Genomic DNA, 17,896 nt, shown 5'->3' with positions numbered 1-17,896 from the left:
TTTTTTTAAATTAATAAACTTTTAAAATAGCAGCCTTAAGTTTACAGAAAAACTTAAGCAGCCTTAAGTTTACAGAAAAACTTGAGCAAAAAGGATAGAATGTTCCAATAAACCCTCTTTTGTTTTGTTGCATAAATTCTTTTAATGGAAGCAACTGCTTTGTTACCTCTTGGAGCTTTGTAATAGTACTTATTTGAAAGTCTTTATCACATTGTTCCATATTACCTTCTTCTGGAGTGAACTTAAGTTCCATTGTTGATTTTGTTGACTGTCATTTTTAGTTTAAGATTTCATATGTTTTAGAATTTTAATTATGCTGATGGTGATGTTGATTTGTAGCTTCTTCCTTCCACATTCCCCCTCCTCCCCATCTTAGATTGCTATAGAGTTGTGGCCCCAAGTCTCCTTTTGGTAGTAGTTCTTTTCAGCCCCTTCTCATAAAAACAGGGGAGCCCCATGCCCATGCTCTGGGCCTCAGCTAAGCCTTGTTCTGCTTTGCACATTGTTTACAAGGAGCACCTTTTTTTTTTTTTAATTTTTTTTTTACATTTTGGCCATGCCACAACTTGTGGGATCTTAGTTCCCCTACCAAGGATTGAACCCGTGCTCCCTGTGGTGGAATCGTGAAGTCTTAACCATTGGACTGCCGGGGAAGTCCCCACAGGGCACTTTTCATCTAGGTTATCTCACAGGAGCCAGACTCCTGGCCTTGCTGTCTAGAACTGGAGCTCAGCTTGTTACTTTAGCCCTACTCGGTGTTTTACTTTTTTTAGCTCAATTTCTGGTCCAGGGAGGTATTTTTCTTCTTTTTAAGTTTGAAGTTTAAGTTTTAGGTTTTTAGGTTTTTCTCTTTTTCAGTCTTACCAGAAGAGGTGCATTCAAGTGTGAATTTTGTGCCATACCTTCTTTTTCATCTTAATCGCTAATACTTGTTTTCAGAAGTCAGCCTCCTTCACATGTTAAGCATAAAAGGGAAGGGAGTTTTTTCAAGATAGTTTTAAGAAGAAATTTAAAAGTAAAATATATTTTAGTTTAGTTTTTTTTTTAAGAGAAATGACTGTGATTATCCTTATAGGATCATCATATTATTTATTGTGACAAACTGCTTAAGGGTTTTGTTATTTAGAAACACTCTAAAACTTGAAAATAGTAGAATAACTAAATTCAGTATATAGAATGTCGATTGTACTGTCAGAATCAGTGACCAATAAACACTTATTCAGCTATTTCTACTTAGGGTTAAAATTGAAATCTTAAGTTTGCTCAAGGCAATGGAAAATTAATCATGACAGTTATGTAGTTTTAATAAGAATAACTTAACTATAGACTTTACAAGTATTTTGATAGTTTCAACAACAAAAAAACCCCAAACCAGGAGCTCATTGTTACTTATATTATTATTAAGCCTTATATATTTTTTGCTTTAGTTTGGTATTTTTAACCCTGTCTCTTGTTTTATATGAGTACCTGATTATCATAACTTCATTGCTTATGCATTTTATATATCAACTGATACCCAGAAAAAGTGATGTGTGGTATAATATTCCTGGAGATTCAATTTCTGTGTAGAGAGTTAAGTGTCTTGCAAATCCCCCAAATAGAAAGATCCCCTAATAAATGCTGTGATTTTTATTGTCTATGCCAATAAGGAAAGAGGCTAAACATTATTCCTTGCATATTATCAGTCCACCATGAAACATAATAAATCTCATAACAATAGTAAATGTGTATTTGAATAGTTACAGGTATTGCTTTCTGTGAAAAATGTTAATTTTCTTTTGATAATTAAATAAGCTTACTTGGAGAGTAATACTTTACCCACTCGCTCCATTTTGTAAATCTGGCCATATAGATGCTCAAGCAAATGTTTCATTTCTGTTTGTAAGCTGCTCTTCTTTTCCCTAACCAAAGTGCGAACCATGGCTCTTCTACTTGGAAAGAATATAATGGACATTCTGCACTTATTGCATCTCTTAAGTAGTTCCAGTTAGATATTAGGATAAGGGATTTGCTTATTACCTCAAATGATTAAATTGTTAAAACATCTATTTTATTGCTATTATGGACTAATAATAATTATATTATTAAAATTACTGAAATAGTTTTTCAGTGATCAGAGTTTTTAGAAAATGGTATATGTTAGCGTGATTCCTATGTGGTTACATTGTGCTTGATAAAAAAAGGGTTTTCATTTGAAAAATAAGATTTGGTAGAGGAAATAAAGTTTAAATTATTCATTGGTCCTTGTACTATTAGTTATCAGCTGATTTGTCTACATGATAAGGGATTTTTTGGTTTATATAATTTGTGTTCATTCCAAATATGGCAATTTGTGAAAACCTATTTTATTTATTAAGTTAGTGATGCTTTGTGTCCTTAGCGGACAAAAAGTTTAAAAAATTGGTAAATCAGAATCTGGTTTGTATTATTTTTATTTATTTATTTATTTATTTTTAAACCAAATATATTTATTTATTTATTTTTGGCTGCATTGGGTCTTCGTTGCTGTGAGTAGGCTTTCTCTAGTTGTGACGAGCGGGGGTTACTGTTTCGTTGCGGTGTGCAGGCTTCTCATTGCAGTGGCTTCTCTTGTTGCGGAGCATGGGCTCTATGCGTGCAGGCTTCAGTAGTTGTGGCTCGTGGGCTCAGTAGTTGTGGCTTGCAGGCTCTAGAGCGCAGGCTCAGTAGTTGTGGTGCACAGGCTTAGTTGCTCCTTGGCATGTGGGATCTTCCCGGACCAGGGCTTGAACCCATGGCCCCTGCATTGGCAGGTGGATTCTTAACCACTGCGCCACCAAGGAAGCCCTGGTTTGTATTATTTAAAAAAAATAAAAATAAAACCTCTTCTGATTAAATAGTATGTGTTCATTGTAGAAAATTTGGAAAAGAAAAAAAATGAAAAGTGTGAAATTTAGTGATAATCATTCAGCATTTCTCTGTATAGGACTTGCTTGCATATTTTTATGGATGAGATAATTTGAGTAAAAAACAGAATTTAATGAAATAAAAAATAAAGACAACTGTCAGAAGCAAACAAGATATTTGTCAGTAGGGAAATGGATAAACTGTGGTATTTCCATATGATAGAATATTATTCAGTGATAAAAGAAAATGAGCCAGCAAGCCATGAAAAAGCTTAGAAGAACCTTAAATGATTATTGCTGAATGAAAGAAGTCAATCTGAAATGGGTACACACTATATGATTCAAACTATGTGACATTCTGTAAAAGGCAAAACTTTGGAGATAGTCAAAAGATAAGTGGTTACCAGGGGTTGGGGAGAAGGGAGAAAGGGGTGAATTGGTGGAGCATAGGGGATTTTTAGGGCAATGAATCTCTTCTGTATGATACTGTAATGATAGATACATGTCATTGTGGTCATCATACATTTGCCAAAACTTGTAGAATATACAGCACAAAGAGTAAATAAACTCTAATGTAAACTATGAGCTTTTTAAAAAAAAACCCTAATTTGGTAGTCAGTGTGATAAACTAGACAGATAGATTTTGCTGTGTAAACATATTCTATCTAGATCTAAGCAGTGTTTTACAGTACAATCAAAATATCTCCTAGACCAGTGCTGTCTTTTTGTGATGATTGAAATATTTTGTTTTCTCTTCAACACAGTAGTCACTAGCCACATGTGGCTGCTGATCTCTTGAAACGTGGTTAAATGTAACTGAGGAATTGTATTTCAAATTTTGTTTAATTGTGATTACTTGGCATACAAATAGCCTTGTGTGACTAGTGGCTACAATACTAGATAGTGAAGAATCTAAATTAGACAAGATATATCGAGAAATGTCAGCAGTGATTAATACAGTTAAATGGAGTTAATAGTTGATTGAAAAACCTTATTGTAAATATTGGTTCATTGCCAATGTGGAATCAGGTCTCCATTCTTTATCCTGTAGTTTTTTACTTTTGTCCTGTCCTCAGTACTTTAATCAATAATTTGTATAAAGGCACAGTTATTGAACTTGTGTTCTGGACTGGTTCAACACTGATAGTGTTTACTGATATAATAGATTGCCAGAATCCAGATTTAAAAAGCTCTCTAAAGACTAAAAAAACAAACAAAAAAAAGAAGAAAATGAAATTTATAAGGGATCTATTTGAAATTTTGGGCTTAAAATTATCATATAAAGTACAGGATATGGGAATCTGTCTACTAGGAATTTATGTGGAAAAAAACTAAAACCAAATACTTTTACTTGGCTACACATTCAATTTGAGCCAATAGTGTGATATTGTTCCAATTTAAGCTGTGTTTAGAAAAGTTTAACATCTAGTCTAGAGTTGTTTTAATAATCTCTGTGATCTGCCCCTATCAAATTATATTTGAAATGTTATGCTCAGTTTTGGATGCCATTAAAAGTTAAAGGCTCAGTAAAAGGTAGATTTCTAAATGAACCTGGATAAAGAATCATCAAGAAACCAAGTTATATGACTAATAGTAAGGAATTGATGTATGTTTACCTGGGAAGGAAAGAACTTACCAGTGAAGTGTGCCTAATACTTTACTTGGCCTTATCTTTAAATTTTTGAAGGGCTGTCTTGTAGAAATATTATTAAGATCATTTTCTGTAACCCCAGAGGGCACAGCCAGTGTTAGGTGAAAGCTATAGTGAGTCTGATTGGGCTCAATGCACGGAAGGATTTTTTGACATTAAGCATCCTCCAGCAGTGGCATGAGTTTCCTTATGAAGTGGTCTACTGCTGGTGGAAGTATGCTGGGTGTTCATTAGCCAGAAAAAAAAAAAGTCAATAATAGCAGTAAATATGTATAGAGCACCTATTGTCAGATCCCATGCTAATTTCTTTTAACAGACAGGAAAGCTGAGGCACAGAGAGCTTAAGAAAGGTGCCCATAGTCATATAAGTAGGAATTGACAAAACTGATAAACTTAGTTCTGAGTCCAAGCCCGTGCTCTCAGCTGTCCTGTTTTTCGGCCTCCTTTGGCAGTAATTATTGATTTTTGAGAGCTTTGTTTAGATGTCCTCCAAGGTCCCTTCCAAACTGAGCTTAGATGAGGTGACCCCATTGTAGTTTCTACAATGTATGGGTGTTTGTGAAAGCTGACTGTGAGGGAGATTCATCTGGTTCTTGTATTTAACAGACTGAAATGGAGGAGGCATACTGGTGGTTGTCAGGAAGGTTAAGGAAGCTGTGATCTAACCAGTGATTAAAGTTTTAGTTGAAGCAATGGTTTCAAATCTTATCGCTGCTTTTTACAGAACACTAGGATATATTGTATTTAGTTTCACCATTGAACCAAGAATAATTTTACTAGCAGAAGTTGGAGTTAGAATATATGCATGCACATATTTACAATCATGAGCACACTTTCTTGAGAAAAAAGGCTGAAGTAAATATGCATGTCAGATATTTGTGTTAATATTTGTTGTATGTTCATTTATTTCCTGACAAGTGATAGTTGATTATTCATACTTTTGTAGTATTTTCTTTGAATTATTATTCTATCATGATTGCTTTTAAATGATAGATGCATTAGTATTTTGTATATTTAGCAAAGATTCACTGAATATTTCTTCAGATGAAGACTGTGAAAATATTTGCTTTAGATGTAAAGCACTTAATTACTTGCCTGGGACATAACTAGTGTACAAGTGTTAGGTTTTGTTATCATTTTCACCGTGATACAAACTATTTTGTGTACTTTTCTTACTCCCTTATTTGATTATGATTTGTTTATTTTGGTAATACTAAATACCTAATGTTAATTACTTATTATATGCAAGGCACTGTGTCATATACATTTACATACATTAATTAGTTCACATCACAACCCTGTGAAGGGTATGTATGTGCTCTTATTCCCACTTTACAAATGAGAAAAGGAGGCTCAGAGCAGATGTCTAAGCTCCTAAAGCCAATGAGCAGCAGGCTTATGATTTGAGCCCTGACTGACTTCCTTCTAACCTAAACTGCTGTGTGTTACTAGTGTTCATAAGCTTGGTAAATTATTAAATTAAGTTGACTGACGGGGGGTAATATAAAGTAAAAACTGAGTTGCTGACTTAGAATGCACTTACACAGAAGTTTTGAAAATATGAGCAGCAGTGGTATCAGTGGATTTGTACCTAATCTGTATTTCCTTACATTCTATAATTATAAATTATAATTATAAATTAAATATAATTTAATATTTAACATATCAAATAATTTAATAATTAATATATTTAATATAATTTACATATGATTATATAATTAAAATTATAATTATATAATTTAAATTATAATTACTATAATTCTACTGACCATTTTCAGAAACACCATTCATGTAAGAACATTTTCAAAAAAATATTATATTAAATATAAATATTGGTTATAAGATATATCCAAATAAGAAAACTTACATTGTGCAAAACTTTCATAACAGAATGATACTTTAAAGCATTGGTCTCCAAACTGTTTTGGTTATACTTTCTAACCACGTTTGATAATGTATCCCTGATATAAGTGTAGTTATTTAATTTTAAACTGTATATGATATACAGTATAATTTTAAATTATGCTATGATACCTTACACTCATTATAAAACATACATAGAAATGGAGAATTAAAAAGGATGCTGTTTTAAAAAGAGTATTTAACTTTATTAATGATATTAAAGTTCTTTCTAGTCAGGGCAATGTCATTGAATATACATCAGTATTTTTGACTCTTACTGTAGCACTTTTTGATGTTTTGAGGTTCTGCTTCTGTGTTCAGTTCAATTCAGTACTTCATCTTGAGAACAATGGAGAGCAACTGGAAGTTTGTTGGCAAGGGTTGGAGGGAAGGTAGCATACGTTGACCAGACCTACATTTCCTAACATCTTCTGTCTTTGCTATGTGGAGACTGGATTGGAATGTGTTTTGGATAGATGTGCAGAAACTATTTAGGAAACCCTTTGCATGGTACAGGCAATAACTGTTTGGGATCTTAAAACAGACAAGGAGAAAGGCTTGAAATCTGTTTAGTAGTTGAGATCGAGAGGACTTAAGAGTGAATTGGATGACGGGGTAGGATTGGGTGCAATGCATAAAGAGGTGGTAAGGGTGCATTTTAGGCTTTTGTGTAACTAGAAGGATGGCAATGCCATTCATGGAAATAAAGAATACTTAGAGTGAAGTGGGTGGAAAATCAAGAGATGGTTTTGGACGTATGTGGAATTGTGAGAGGCCTTAAGACCTCCAAGTGAAGATGATAACTGGACAATTTGATAAATGAAGCTCAGAGTAGAGATCTGGGAAGGATGTGTGATTTTATGAGTTTTCAGTATATGCTTGCTAATGGGAGCTGAGAGCTTGCATGTGAACAGCTAAGGAGAGAACATGGAATGGAAGTAAGAGAAAGCCTGGGATTAAACCTTAAGGAACTCCAACATTTAATAGTCAAAGAGAGCCTAAAGAAGAGATAGGAATGTACCAGCCAGAGTGGTAGGATACATATCAAAAGAATGGCGTGTCTAGAGAACAGACTTGTGGTTGCCTAGGGGGAGAAGGGGAGGGAGAGGGATAGACTGCGAGTTTGGGGTTGGTAGATGCAAACTATTACATTTAGAATGGATAAACAACAAGGTCCTACTGTCTAGCACAGGGAACTATACTCAATATCCTGTGATAAACCATAATGGAAAGGAATATAAAAAAAGAATGTCTCTATGTGTATAACTGAGTCACTTTGCTGCACAGCAGAGATTGGCACAGCATTGTAAATCAACTCTACTTCAATAAAATAAAATGAAATTACTTAAAAAAAAGAATGGTGTGTCAAGGATATCTGAGGAAAAGTATGTTTCAAGAAGGATAAGGGGTATTTAGCAATGTGGAGTGATGCATGGAGGATGATCCAGGAAGATGGGACCAGAATAATATTCATTATCTTTATCAAACCTATGAATGAGTATCCTTCAAACAGAATGGATAATAGTAACAGATCTGCTGTCCTTCAGACAGAATGGATAATAATAACAGTTTGCAAAGATATATCTTAATTTTACTTTCTTTTTCATGTTCTTTTCTTTAGTTTTTTATTGTAACCTTCTTATAAAGTATAGATTAGAATTGAACTCAGCCCTCTAAATATGGTTCAACCAGTGTAGTATCCTTTGAGATGCTAAATGGGGTTTTGGAGATACAGTATTGCTATTACTACATTAAATTTTCCCTAGCCTTTATTGCATTATTTATTCATATTGAACCTGTAAATAACCAACTCCCTACCCTTTCAGGATTTTTCTTAGGAATTTATTTGTGGGATAAGGTTTCCCCATCTTGTACAAGTACACATGAGTTTTTTAAACTTAATTATGGGGTTTTATATTTACCTCTATTGCTTCTCCTTAGGTCTGGCCAGATTATATCAGACTATTTAGAAAATTTTTAAATTTTGATTCTATCATGAACTAAATTAACAAATTTAATTTAATATCTTCTAGTTTATATATATATAATTGATAAAATATTGAACAGGACAGAGCCATGGCCACTCTTTAAAGAACAACTTTAGTGGGTGATCTCCATATTGAGAATAATCCCATAGTCCGCTTAACTGTATTGTCCAAAAGGATACCTCATTCACATCAAGGTATTATGCCTACTGTGCATCACTAGCTGTTTTTCAGAATGCCTGTTGACTATTTGATAGGGAGAATGGTTGGTCTCTCTTTTGAAAGAGGTCTTTTCAGAATTTCAGATAGACTTATTTTTGACTTTTAATGAATTCTTTAATATTGACTAGATGGAAACAGAATGGAACTGACAAACCTTTTATAAATGTGAATTTTATTATGTTTAAAGCCTGTTTTAGTGATTAAATACTTTGTTCAACATGTTTTGACTAACCTGAGAAATAGGGTTCAAACAGGACATTAACATGACCAGAATTACCTTTTACTTGGAAATAATGTTTTGCCTCTAAATCTTTGAGTAAACCCGTAATGCAAGTAAGTGTGTTTGTCATGTTTATTCTGTGGTTTCACAAACCCTCAGCATATCTGCATACCCCAGCTCTTGAACAGATTTATAGTTCTTATTTAGGCCCATTATAACTTTTTGTTACCAATTTTCCTAAGATTTATAGTATAATTTTCTGTGGTATATTATTTAAAGGTTTTCATTACTTTATATTTTGCTTTTATAATGATGTAATGTGTGTGAGTCATTTTGATACTGTGTTGGGGATATAGCATCTACTAAAGCATCATTCCTATTGGAATAAAAATGATATAACACAGAATACAGTGGAAAGTGGGGTTTACCTTTCCTGAGAGATTCACAAACTACATTCATCTGTTACAAGTGTAAGAAATAAGGAAGTAATGCTGCTTTAAAGTTAGTCTGTACAGGGACTTCCCTGGTGGTCCAGTGGTTAAGACTCTGTGCTTTCACGGCAGAGGGACTGGGTTCGATCCCTGGTCAAGGAACTAAGATCCCACATGCTGTGCAGTGTGGCCAAAAAAAAAAAAAAAAGTTTAAAAGGTAGTCTGTGCATGTTCTGCGATAATTTTTTTTTTTTGACATCTCAGGAGCATAGTCTGTTGGTTAATTTTTTTACTTTAATGAAGAACTACTTTAATTTGATAATTTAATGAAAAAGGAATTATAATAACAATGAGAACCCTGAGCACCTTTGTCTATTGAGAAGTTCCTTAATAGATAATAATGGCTTTAGCAAAATCTACCAGGAAAAGGATATTACCTGTCTATTCCTATTGTGTTTCCTTTGAATCTCGTATCCTTAATTTATAGCCAGAGTAGTAAAACTTGCCTTTTTATTGTTTTGAGAGCTGCAGTTTTGTTTTTTTAAACTCTGTAGTTGATGCCTGTTTCTCTACCCATAGCTAACTTTTCCCTCCTTTTTTTTCAATTTGATAGCTTCTGGAATTTGTGTCAGTGTATAGAGCAATGATCCAGACAGTTGTACCTTTACAGACAGTCACTCTCAGTGCCAAATTAGTTTGTAGTGCAAATCTTGAATGAGAACTGCACCTGCTCTCAGTGTAGATGAAAATGGCAAATGTTAGGGAAAGCGTAATTTGGGATTGCTTTAAATCTGATGGCTGCTGATCTCAGAATTCTGCTGGGGATTCTTCATTTTGGGTTATGGAAGTCCTGCTATTCAGAGCAAAACAGCCTTCTTGTCTCTTTTGCTAGGTCTTAGGTGTATTATTTTTAAGAAATAACATGCTCTTTGTGCTGTGATTCTATATCTGAGATGTTTTATCTAGAAGTTATCTTCCAAATACATTGGTGGTTTCCTAAAATTATGTTGGACTAAAAATTTCTGAATCTCTAATTTATCATATGTCAACATTATATTTCAAATATGCAAAGGTAGCTGCCACAATAAATCACATTCTTACAGAGGAAATGGTCTCAATTTGAGAATTAACATGTTCTTTGAAAGTTGATAGCATGTAAAAGACATTTCATGCTGTATGTAGAGAGCATTTCCTACTACAATTTGTTTGGAGTATGGGGGGGAGAAGGTATCTTTGTAGGTATGTATTACATTTATCTTTTTTGAATTTGCTTGTTCTTTAATAACACCCTTACCTTAAGCATGGGGCTTGTGTCTAAAAGCAATTCAAAACACTCACTTAAAATGCTTATCAGGAAAATTGTATTTAATCTTTATTTTTCAACCCTGAACAGTTTATTGGTTACTTTTAATATCTTAAGTCGTTTTGGTTCATAGCTTTAAAAAATAGCTTCATTGATATATAGTTCACATACCGTACAATTCATCCACTTAAAATGTTATAAATCAGTGTTTTTTAGTATATTCATAGATATGTGCAACCGTCACCACAGTCAATTTTAGAGCATTTACAAAACCTCAAAAAGAAATCCTAAGCCTTTAGCTAGTATTCCCCTACTCCCCCCGCCCCCTTCTCCCAACCCCCAAGCCCTAAACAACCACTAGCCTACTTTCTGTCTCTAGAAATTTCCTTATTTAGGACATTTCATATAAATGGAATCATAATACGTGGCCTTCTGTGACTGGCTTCTTTCACTTAGCAAAATGTTTTGAAGGTTCATGCATGTTGTACCCTACTTCATTCCTTTTTTAAAAAAAATAAATTTATTTATTTTATTTATTTTTGTCTGTGTTGGGTCTTCGTGGCTGCGTGCGGGCTTTCTCTAGTTGCGGCGAGCAGGGGCTACTCTTCGTTGCAGTGCTTGGGCTTCTTATTGCTCTGGCTTCTCTTGCTGCAGAGCATGGGCTCTACGTGCATGGGATTAGTAGTTGCAGCACACGGGCTCAGTAGTTGTGGCCCACAGGCTCTAGAGCACAGGCTCAGTAGTTGTGGCGTACAGGCTTAGTTGCTCCGCAGCATGTGGGATCTTCCCTGACCAAGGTTCGAACCCGTGTCCCCTGCATTGGCAGGCGGATTCTCAACCACTATGCCACCAGGGAAGCCCTACTTCATTCATTTTTATGGCTTAGTAATATTCTGTGGTGTGGCTGTATACCACATTTTGTTTATCCATACATGAGTTGATGGACATTTGGGTTATTTCTACCTTTTGGCTGTGTTAATAGCCTTATTTGTGTGCAAGTTTTTGTTTGGACACATGTTTTAAATTCTTCTGGGTATATACCTAGGAGTGGAATTGCTGGGTCGTATTGTAATTCTGTGTTTAACTTACTGAGGAACCAGAAAACTGTTTTTCACAATGGCTACACAACTTTGTATTCTGGCACTGTATGAGAATTCCAGTTTTCTCCACATCCTTGCCAACACTTACTATTTTCCATTAAAAAAAAAATAGTTGTTCCAGTGGTTCTTCTTTGCATTTCTTTGATGACTAATGACGTTGAGCATCTTTTCACATGCTTATTGGCCATTTATGTTTTCCTTGGATAAATTCAGATCCTTTGCTCATTTTTTTCATTGGTTGTCTTTTTATTATTAGTAAGAATTCTTTATATATTCTGGATACAAGTCCTTTAACAGATATATGATTTTCAAATATTTTCTCCCATTCTGTGAGTTGTTTTATTCACTTTCTTGATGGTGTCCTTTGATGCAGATGTTTCTTATTTTGATGAAGTCCAAATTATCTGTGTTTTCTTTTGTTGCTCATGCTGTTGGTGTCATATTTAAGAATCCCTTACCAAATCTGAGCCAATTAAACTTACTTCTGTAAAGAGTTTTATAAGTTTATATGTTAAATGTAGATCACTGATCCATTTCAATTTAATGTTTGTATATGGTATAATGGTCGAACTTCAGTTTATTTCATGTGGCTAGCCAGTTGTCCCATCATTTATTGAAAAGACTGATCTTTCCTAACTGAATGGTCTTGGCGCACTTTTTGAAAATTTTACTTATTTATTAGTTCTAATATTATTTTAGTACATTCTTTAGTATTTTCCACATAGAAGATCATAGTGATCTATAAATAGAAATAGTTTTACCTCTTAATTTTCAATCTGGATGCTCTTTATTTCTTTTTTCTTACCTAATTACCTTGACTTGAACCTCCAGTACAATGTTCAGTAGAAGTCACAAATGCACATTTTTTTGTCTTATTTCTGTTCTTAGTGGGAAACTAATCCAGTGTTTCACCATTAAGTATGATGTTAACTGTGGGATTTTCATAGATGCCCTTTATCAGGTATTAGAAGTTCCTTTCTAGTCCTAACTTGTTGAATGTTTTTACCATGAAAGGATGTTGGGTTTTATCACATGGTTCTTCTGCATCTGTTGAGCTGATCTTGTGATTTTTGCTTTTTATTCTATTGCTATAAGATATAAATTGATTGTCTTATGTTGAACTAACCTGATATTCCTGACATAAATCTCACATTGTCATGGTATATAATTATTTTTATAAATTGCTGGATTTGATCTGGTTTGCTTGTATTTCACTGAGGACTTTTGTGTCCATATTTCTAAGAAGTACTGGTCTTTAGTTTTCTTATGATGTATTTATTTGGTTGTGGGGTCAGAGTAATATTGACCTCATAAAATGAGTTGTGAAATATTCTTTCCTCTTGTTTTTGGAAGTGTTTGTGAGGAATTGGTTTTAACTTAAAATGCTTTGTAGAATTCACCATTGAAGCCGTCTGGACCTGGACTTTTCTCTGTGGATGATTTTTGATTATTAGTTTAATCTTTCACTTGTTTTAGGTCTATTCAGGTTGTCTGTCTTGAGTTAGTTTTGGTAGCTTGTGTCTTTCTAGGAATTTGTCCATTTCATCTAGTCTACCACCTCCAGGGCTTGTTACTGTCATTTGCTTGTTTATTTGTTTAGTGACCTGCTGGATTATTTTAGTGCAAACAGTTCCTTCTACCCTCACTCCACAGTGTTGAGCTTCTGATGTCGTTCCCCAGGGAGACACACCTGTGAGTATACCCATAGTCACTTTGGGATGAAGGTAGTGTTAGCACAAACAACCCTTTTCTACGCTTTGCCTGACTCCATTCAGCTGTTCAGATTGGGACTTTAACCCACATGTGATCTTTACTAATTCCCAGCTGACCATTCTGATGTTTACAAAAATGCCCCTGGGACATAAATTGCTCCATAAACTAATCCAATAAGTTTGTGACCCCTTTGAAGGAATAATTCCAAAGGTCAGTGTTGATATATAGTCTCACCCCAAGAGGGTCGTCCCAGTTGTCTCTCCCCTCAGTTAGTTCTCTCTTGTAACTTAGTTGTTGAATCTGTGAATTTTCTCCTAGTTGTGATTCACCACAACCTCTGCTCTTTCTGAGATAGCCCTTTGGCTTCAACTTCATGGTCTGGTTGCAGATGTGGTCTATTTCTTTGGAAGAGATTGGGATCTTTCTGTTTTATGGCTGGGTTCTACCCTCAGGCAAGATTTCTGAGGCAGAACTCTGGAGCTAGGAGTGGGGACAATGGAAGGTGACACCCCTGCTTTCGAAGCTGAGTACTTGATGGAAAGGGTAGGCTGTAGCCTAAATTCTAGGCTTGCCTCTCCTTGTGTGGAATCACTGCCCTATCAGCCAGAGTGAGAGTGATTGGATCACCAGTATTTTCCTTGATGTTTTGCCCAAAGATAAGGCCTGTCCACATTTGGGGACAGGGTGGAAGACAGGTGGCCTTGTGTTTAGATAGTGTCAGTAAAATGAACAGCAAAATGAAAATATTTACTAAATATTTAATGCCTTATATATACTCAACATAAATTCCTACTTTTAATGATATTTTTATTTGTGTGGATTCTCTAAGAACAGTTAGAATTTGTTTAATATAAAATCTTCACATGTAGAATTAAAGTATAACATTTATGGACAGGAAAAATATATATACCCCCAAACCATATATGAGGAAATCTAAAGGCTTTCTGGCACAGTTATTTCATACAGTTATATAATTGAAAGTCTCTGAATCCTAAAACTGGTTCTCTGACTCTGGAATCAACTTAATCTTTGGCAATCACTCTGCATGGGAGAATAGGATATGCATAAAAACTTTTAATAAAGTTACAGAAAGCACTTGCAGTACTGTGTTTCAGATTTCACATATGTTAAGCATTGAAAATTACTGATACTTATTAATTAAGCATTAATAAAATAATAAAAATATACTTTAACAAAAAAATACAATTAATTGTTTTTTAAGCACTAAAAATTTTGTATGTCATGATTTATTAAAGCATTCTAATGATTTTTAACTCTAAAATGATAGCTCTTATTAGTAAGTTTTAAGAAAAATGGTACTCTGCACTCTATTTGGGAAAACCAGAATGGTATGTTAAAAAGCAAATTAATTTTAGAATTTCACTTGGTTATACCAAGAAAAAAACAAGTGTCAGAATTTTTTATTCTGTGATTTAGAGTTTTATATATAAATCATAATTATTTTAACAGTTGGATCATGCTCTTTAATTATATAATTGCAGATAGTCTTATGAAGCCAAAAGCTCCTTAGCAATGTGAAGCAATGTAACTTTCCTAAGTTATTATTTTTTTATGATTCTTTTCTAAATACTTTTTAGTTTCTTCTGTGTTAGTTTAGCTTCATAGCTGTGTTGAATAGGGTGTTAATAACTTGAAAAAATAATTAATTTTGAGGTAACAGTTTGTTTTGATTTTCCTCTTATAAGCTGTTTGAACTGCTGGGACCTGATGGACTTGAACTTATTGAGAAACTCCTCCAGAACAGAATTACAATTGTGGACAGATTTCTTAATTCTTCAAATGATCATAAGTTGCAAGCTCTTCAAGGTAAGAAAGTGTTCAGTGGTAATTCTACTTTAAAGGAAAAATTCATTGTTTAGCAGTCTATTTAATACAATTATACTTTTAATATTCTTTGGTTGATTATATTTACTGATACCATTCTCTTAAGTAGATTTTAGGTGTGGCAGATTATGAAACAAGTGTCAATGCCCTAAATAGGGTATTATGTCAGAGATTCTGTTTATGTTTAGGTATAGCAGAAGATTTGGAAAGACAAAAAAAAATTTTAAGGAAATACATATAGTGCTTACAGTGGGTCAAGTAGAGTTATAATTTATAACTACTTTCATTTTGAAAACTTTCAGACCTTAGTAGTGGTGCAAGGATAGTGTAATGAATACTCACATACTCTTCATGTAGATTCACCATCATTAACATTTTGCTTCCACCCTCCCATTATCATTCTCTACACACACACACACACACACACACACACACACACACAGGCATATGCACACATGGACACACACATACACACATTTAAAATTTTTGCTGAACAATGACTAGAAGTTGCAGACATTATAATACTTAAGATATAAAATTTCAACATACAATAAGAGTCTCCTGCTTACCTGCAATAGTTATCACATGCAGCAAGTTGAACATACATATAGCTATGTATTACATATGTTTGAAAACACCAGAAGAATTAGAAAGAGTTGTCAAGGAAGCTAATTTTTTTTTTTTTCTAAAAGCCTGACTTACTATGAGACAACTGATGCCAAACTCAGGTTTTAGGTGGTAAGTAGGAAAACTGAGTTTCTTACCTTTACCCAAATGTCTTTGCCAGCTTTATAATAGTTTGGAATTTTTAAAAAGTGCATGGGCATAAGAAATTAGACCCCCTTCTTCAAACTAGTCAACATTTACCCTTCTTTTATGTAAGTGACATCACCTTTTCCTTATGAGTGTGGCACTGAAAGGAAATTACAAAAAGAACCTTGATTTAAATCCAAAATTTCTTATGGGTTTTCTTTATCCTACACCTTGATTACTGATAGTTGCCTTGGAGTTACTTTGAGATTTCTAGAAACTTTGAAGATTGGAGTTTAGCCACTTTGTCTTTCTGCAAGTCTCTTGGTTCTTCAAGTATATTGAACACTTATAAACTACCTTGCTGTAAGAGGACTTTCACCTGTTAAACAGTGCTTAATCAGACATTGCAATAAGCCAGCAGAACTTAGGAGCATTTAAAATGTGTATCTGCCAGAAGAAAAGGAATGAATTTAAATATCTGGTCTTGCGATGTAATTTCTGAGAATTTGATGTTCATTTTGTCAGCCTTTTAAGTGCTGATATGTACTGATTCCACCCTTTATTAGTGCTAATTTATTAACGAAAAGTTCAAAATGAGTTCAGCTTCATATATTTTTTTAAGAAAGCTGTGGGTGATGAGTTAATGTTTTGTAGTTTCATTATGTCCATTTTTGTTTAACATTTATACACAAACTTTATTCTACCAGGATAACTTTAAGAAGCAACATACTTTTTAACCTAAAACCAAATATTAAATTTGAATTATTAAAAAATATTTGAACCATCAGTCTGCCCTGAAATATTTTCTACTCTTCTCAATCGGCTTTTACTCTTTTAGTCTATGCTAGATTGTTACTAATGTTGCTACTATTTAAGAATAATAATTATACCATAGAAAATTGGGGGCATTTAAACAAACTTCTTCTAAGGACTGTGGTAAAAAAAAGAGCTGACAATGAGCATATTAGGTTTTTTGTGTATATTCATTAAAGATGATTTTCCTTATTTTTGGGGGGAGGGAGAAAGAAATATTCTTGAAGAAAAGAATCATTAGACTCTGTTACTTTATCACTGTTCTCATCCATTTATATCTTTTGATATAAATTTTATGTTAACAATCCTTCAAAATTCTCTTAAAAATACCAAATTGTATTTGTATTCTCTATTAAGCTACCTTAGTAAGACAGCTGCATCCTACTCTTTTCTCTATCCCACAAAATCATGGTCTTAGAGAGCAATAGCTTCCTGCCATTTAGCATTTTCTAGCTTTCATACTGATTTTCTTTGAATCCTTTTATCCAGATATATATACATCCACCCTACTTTATCTCTGTTCTTATAACCAAGAAATGTAAGGTAGATGAGAAGTGGGTGGGTATAGTGTACTCACTGCTAAATTGAGGATAGTTGTGAATTAAATTCTGTTTTGGGGATGGTTGTAGAGAATGTTTAGTATGAGGTGTATCATAAAATAAAAATTAAGTTAGCTCATGCTGTCAAATGACAGTGTTTTGAGTAGTTATACAAGACTTTTTCTGTCATAATAACATTTTAAAAGGATACAAGCTCTACGTGTTCTTCAGTAAAATTTTGTGTTAGAATTGCTGTTAAGCTTATTCATTTCATTTCTTCTTGTCAGTCTCTACAGTTAACTGAACCCAACAAGGAGAATCATGCACTTAAGCATTTGTGCTTTATAACTTGATTTTTTAAATCACCTATTATGTTCAATCTTATGGGATTTCAGTATATTCTGATTGAGGCCTTATAAAGCTATTGATGAGGTAGACATGTTTTCTTTTTATAATTTTAATTTCCTTATTTTGATGATCACAAATGTGTCCAGTAGTATTTTGTTACTGTCACATTTGTTTAAAATGTTAATGTCATTAGCATAAAATATAGTA

The 17,896-nt window shown here is 33.7% G+C and overlaps 1 protein-coding gene across 1 annotated transcript in view; it reads left to right on the top strand.

The window, feature by feature from the left end:
• ASCC3 (activating signal cointegrator 1 complex subunit 3) overlaps nucleotides 1-17,896 on the top strand; it is a 325,470-nt gene that overhangs the window by 49,493 nt on the left and 258,081 nt on the right. The window contains exon 5 of the mRNA XM_081251559.1: nucleotides 15,098-15,218. Within this exon, the coding sequence (XP_081107685.1) occupies nucleotides 15,098-15,218 (121 nt within the window). The remainder of the gene's footprint in view (nucleotides 1-15,097; nucleotides 15,219-17,896) is intronic.

Source organism: Mesoplodon bidens, assembly GCF_964165515.1.
Source record: "Mesoplodon bidens genome assembly, chromosome: 12".
Classification (NCBI taxonomy): domain Eukaryota; kingdom Metazoa; phylum Chordata; class Mammalia; order Artiodactyla; family Ziphiidae; genus Mesoplodon; species Mesoplodon bidens.
Note: the sequence above shows the minus strand (reverse complement) of the source record. Positions and strands in the feature narration are given on the sequence as shown.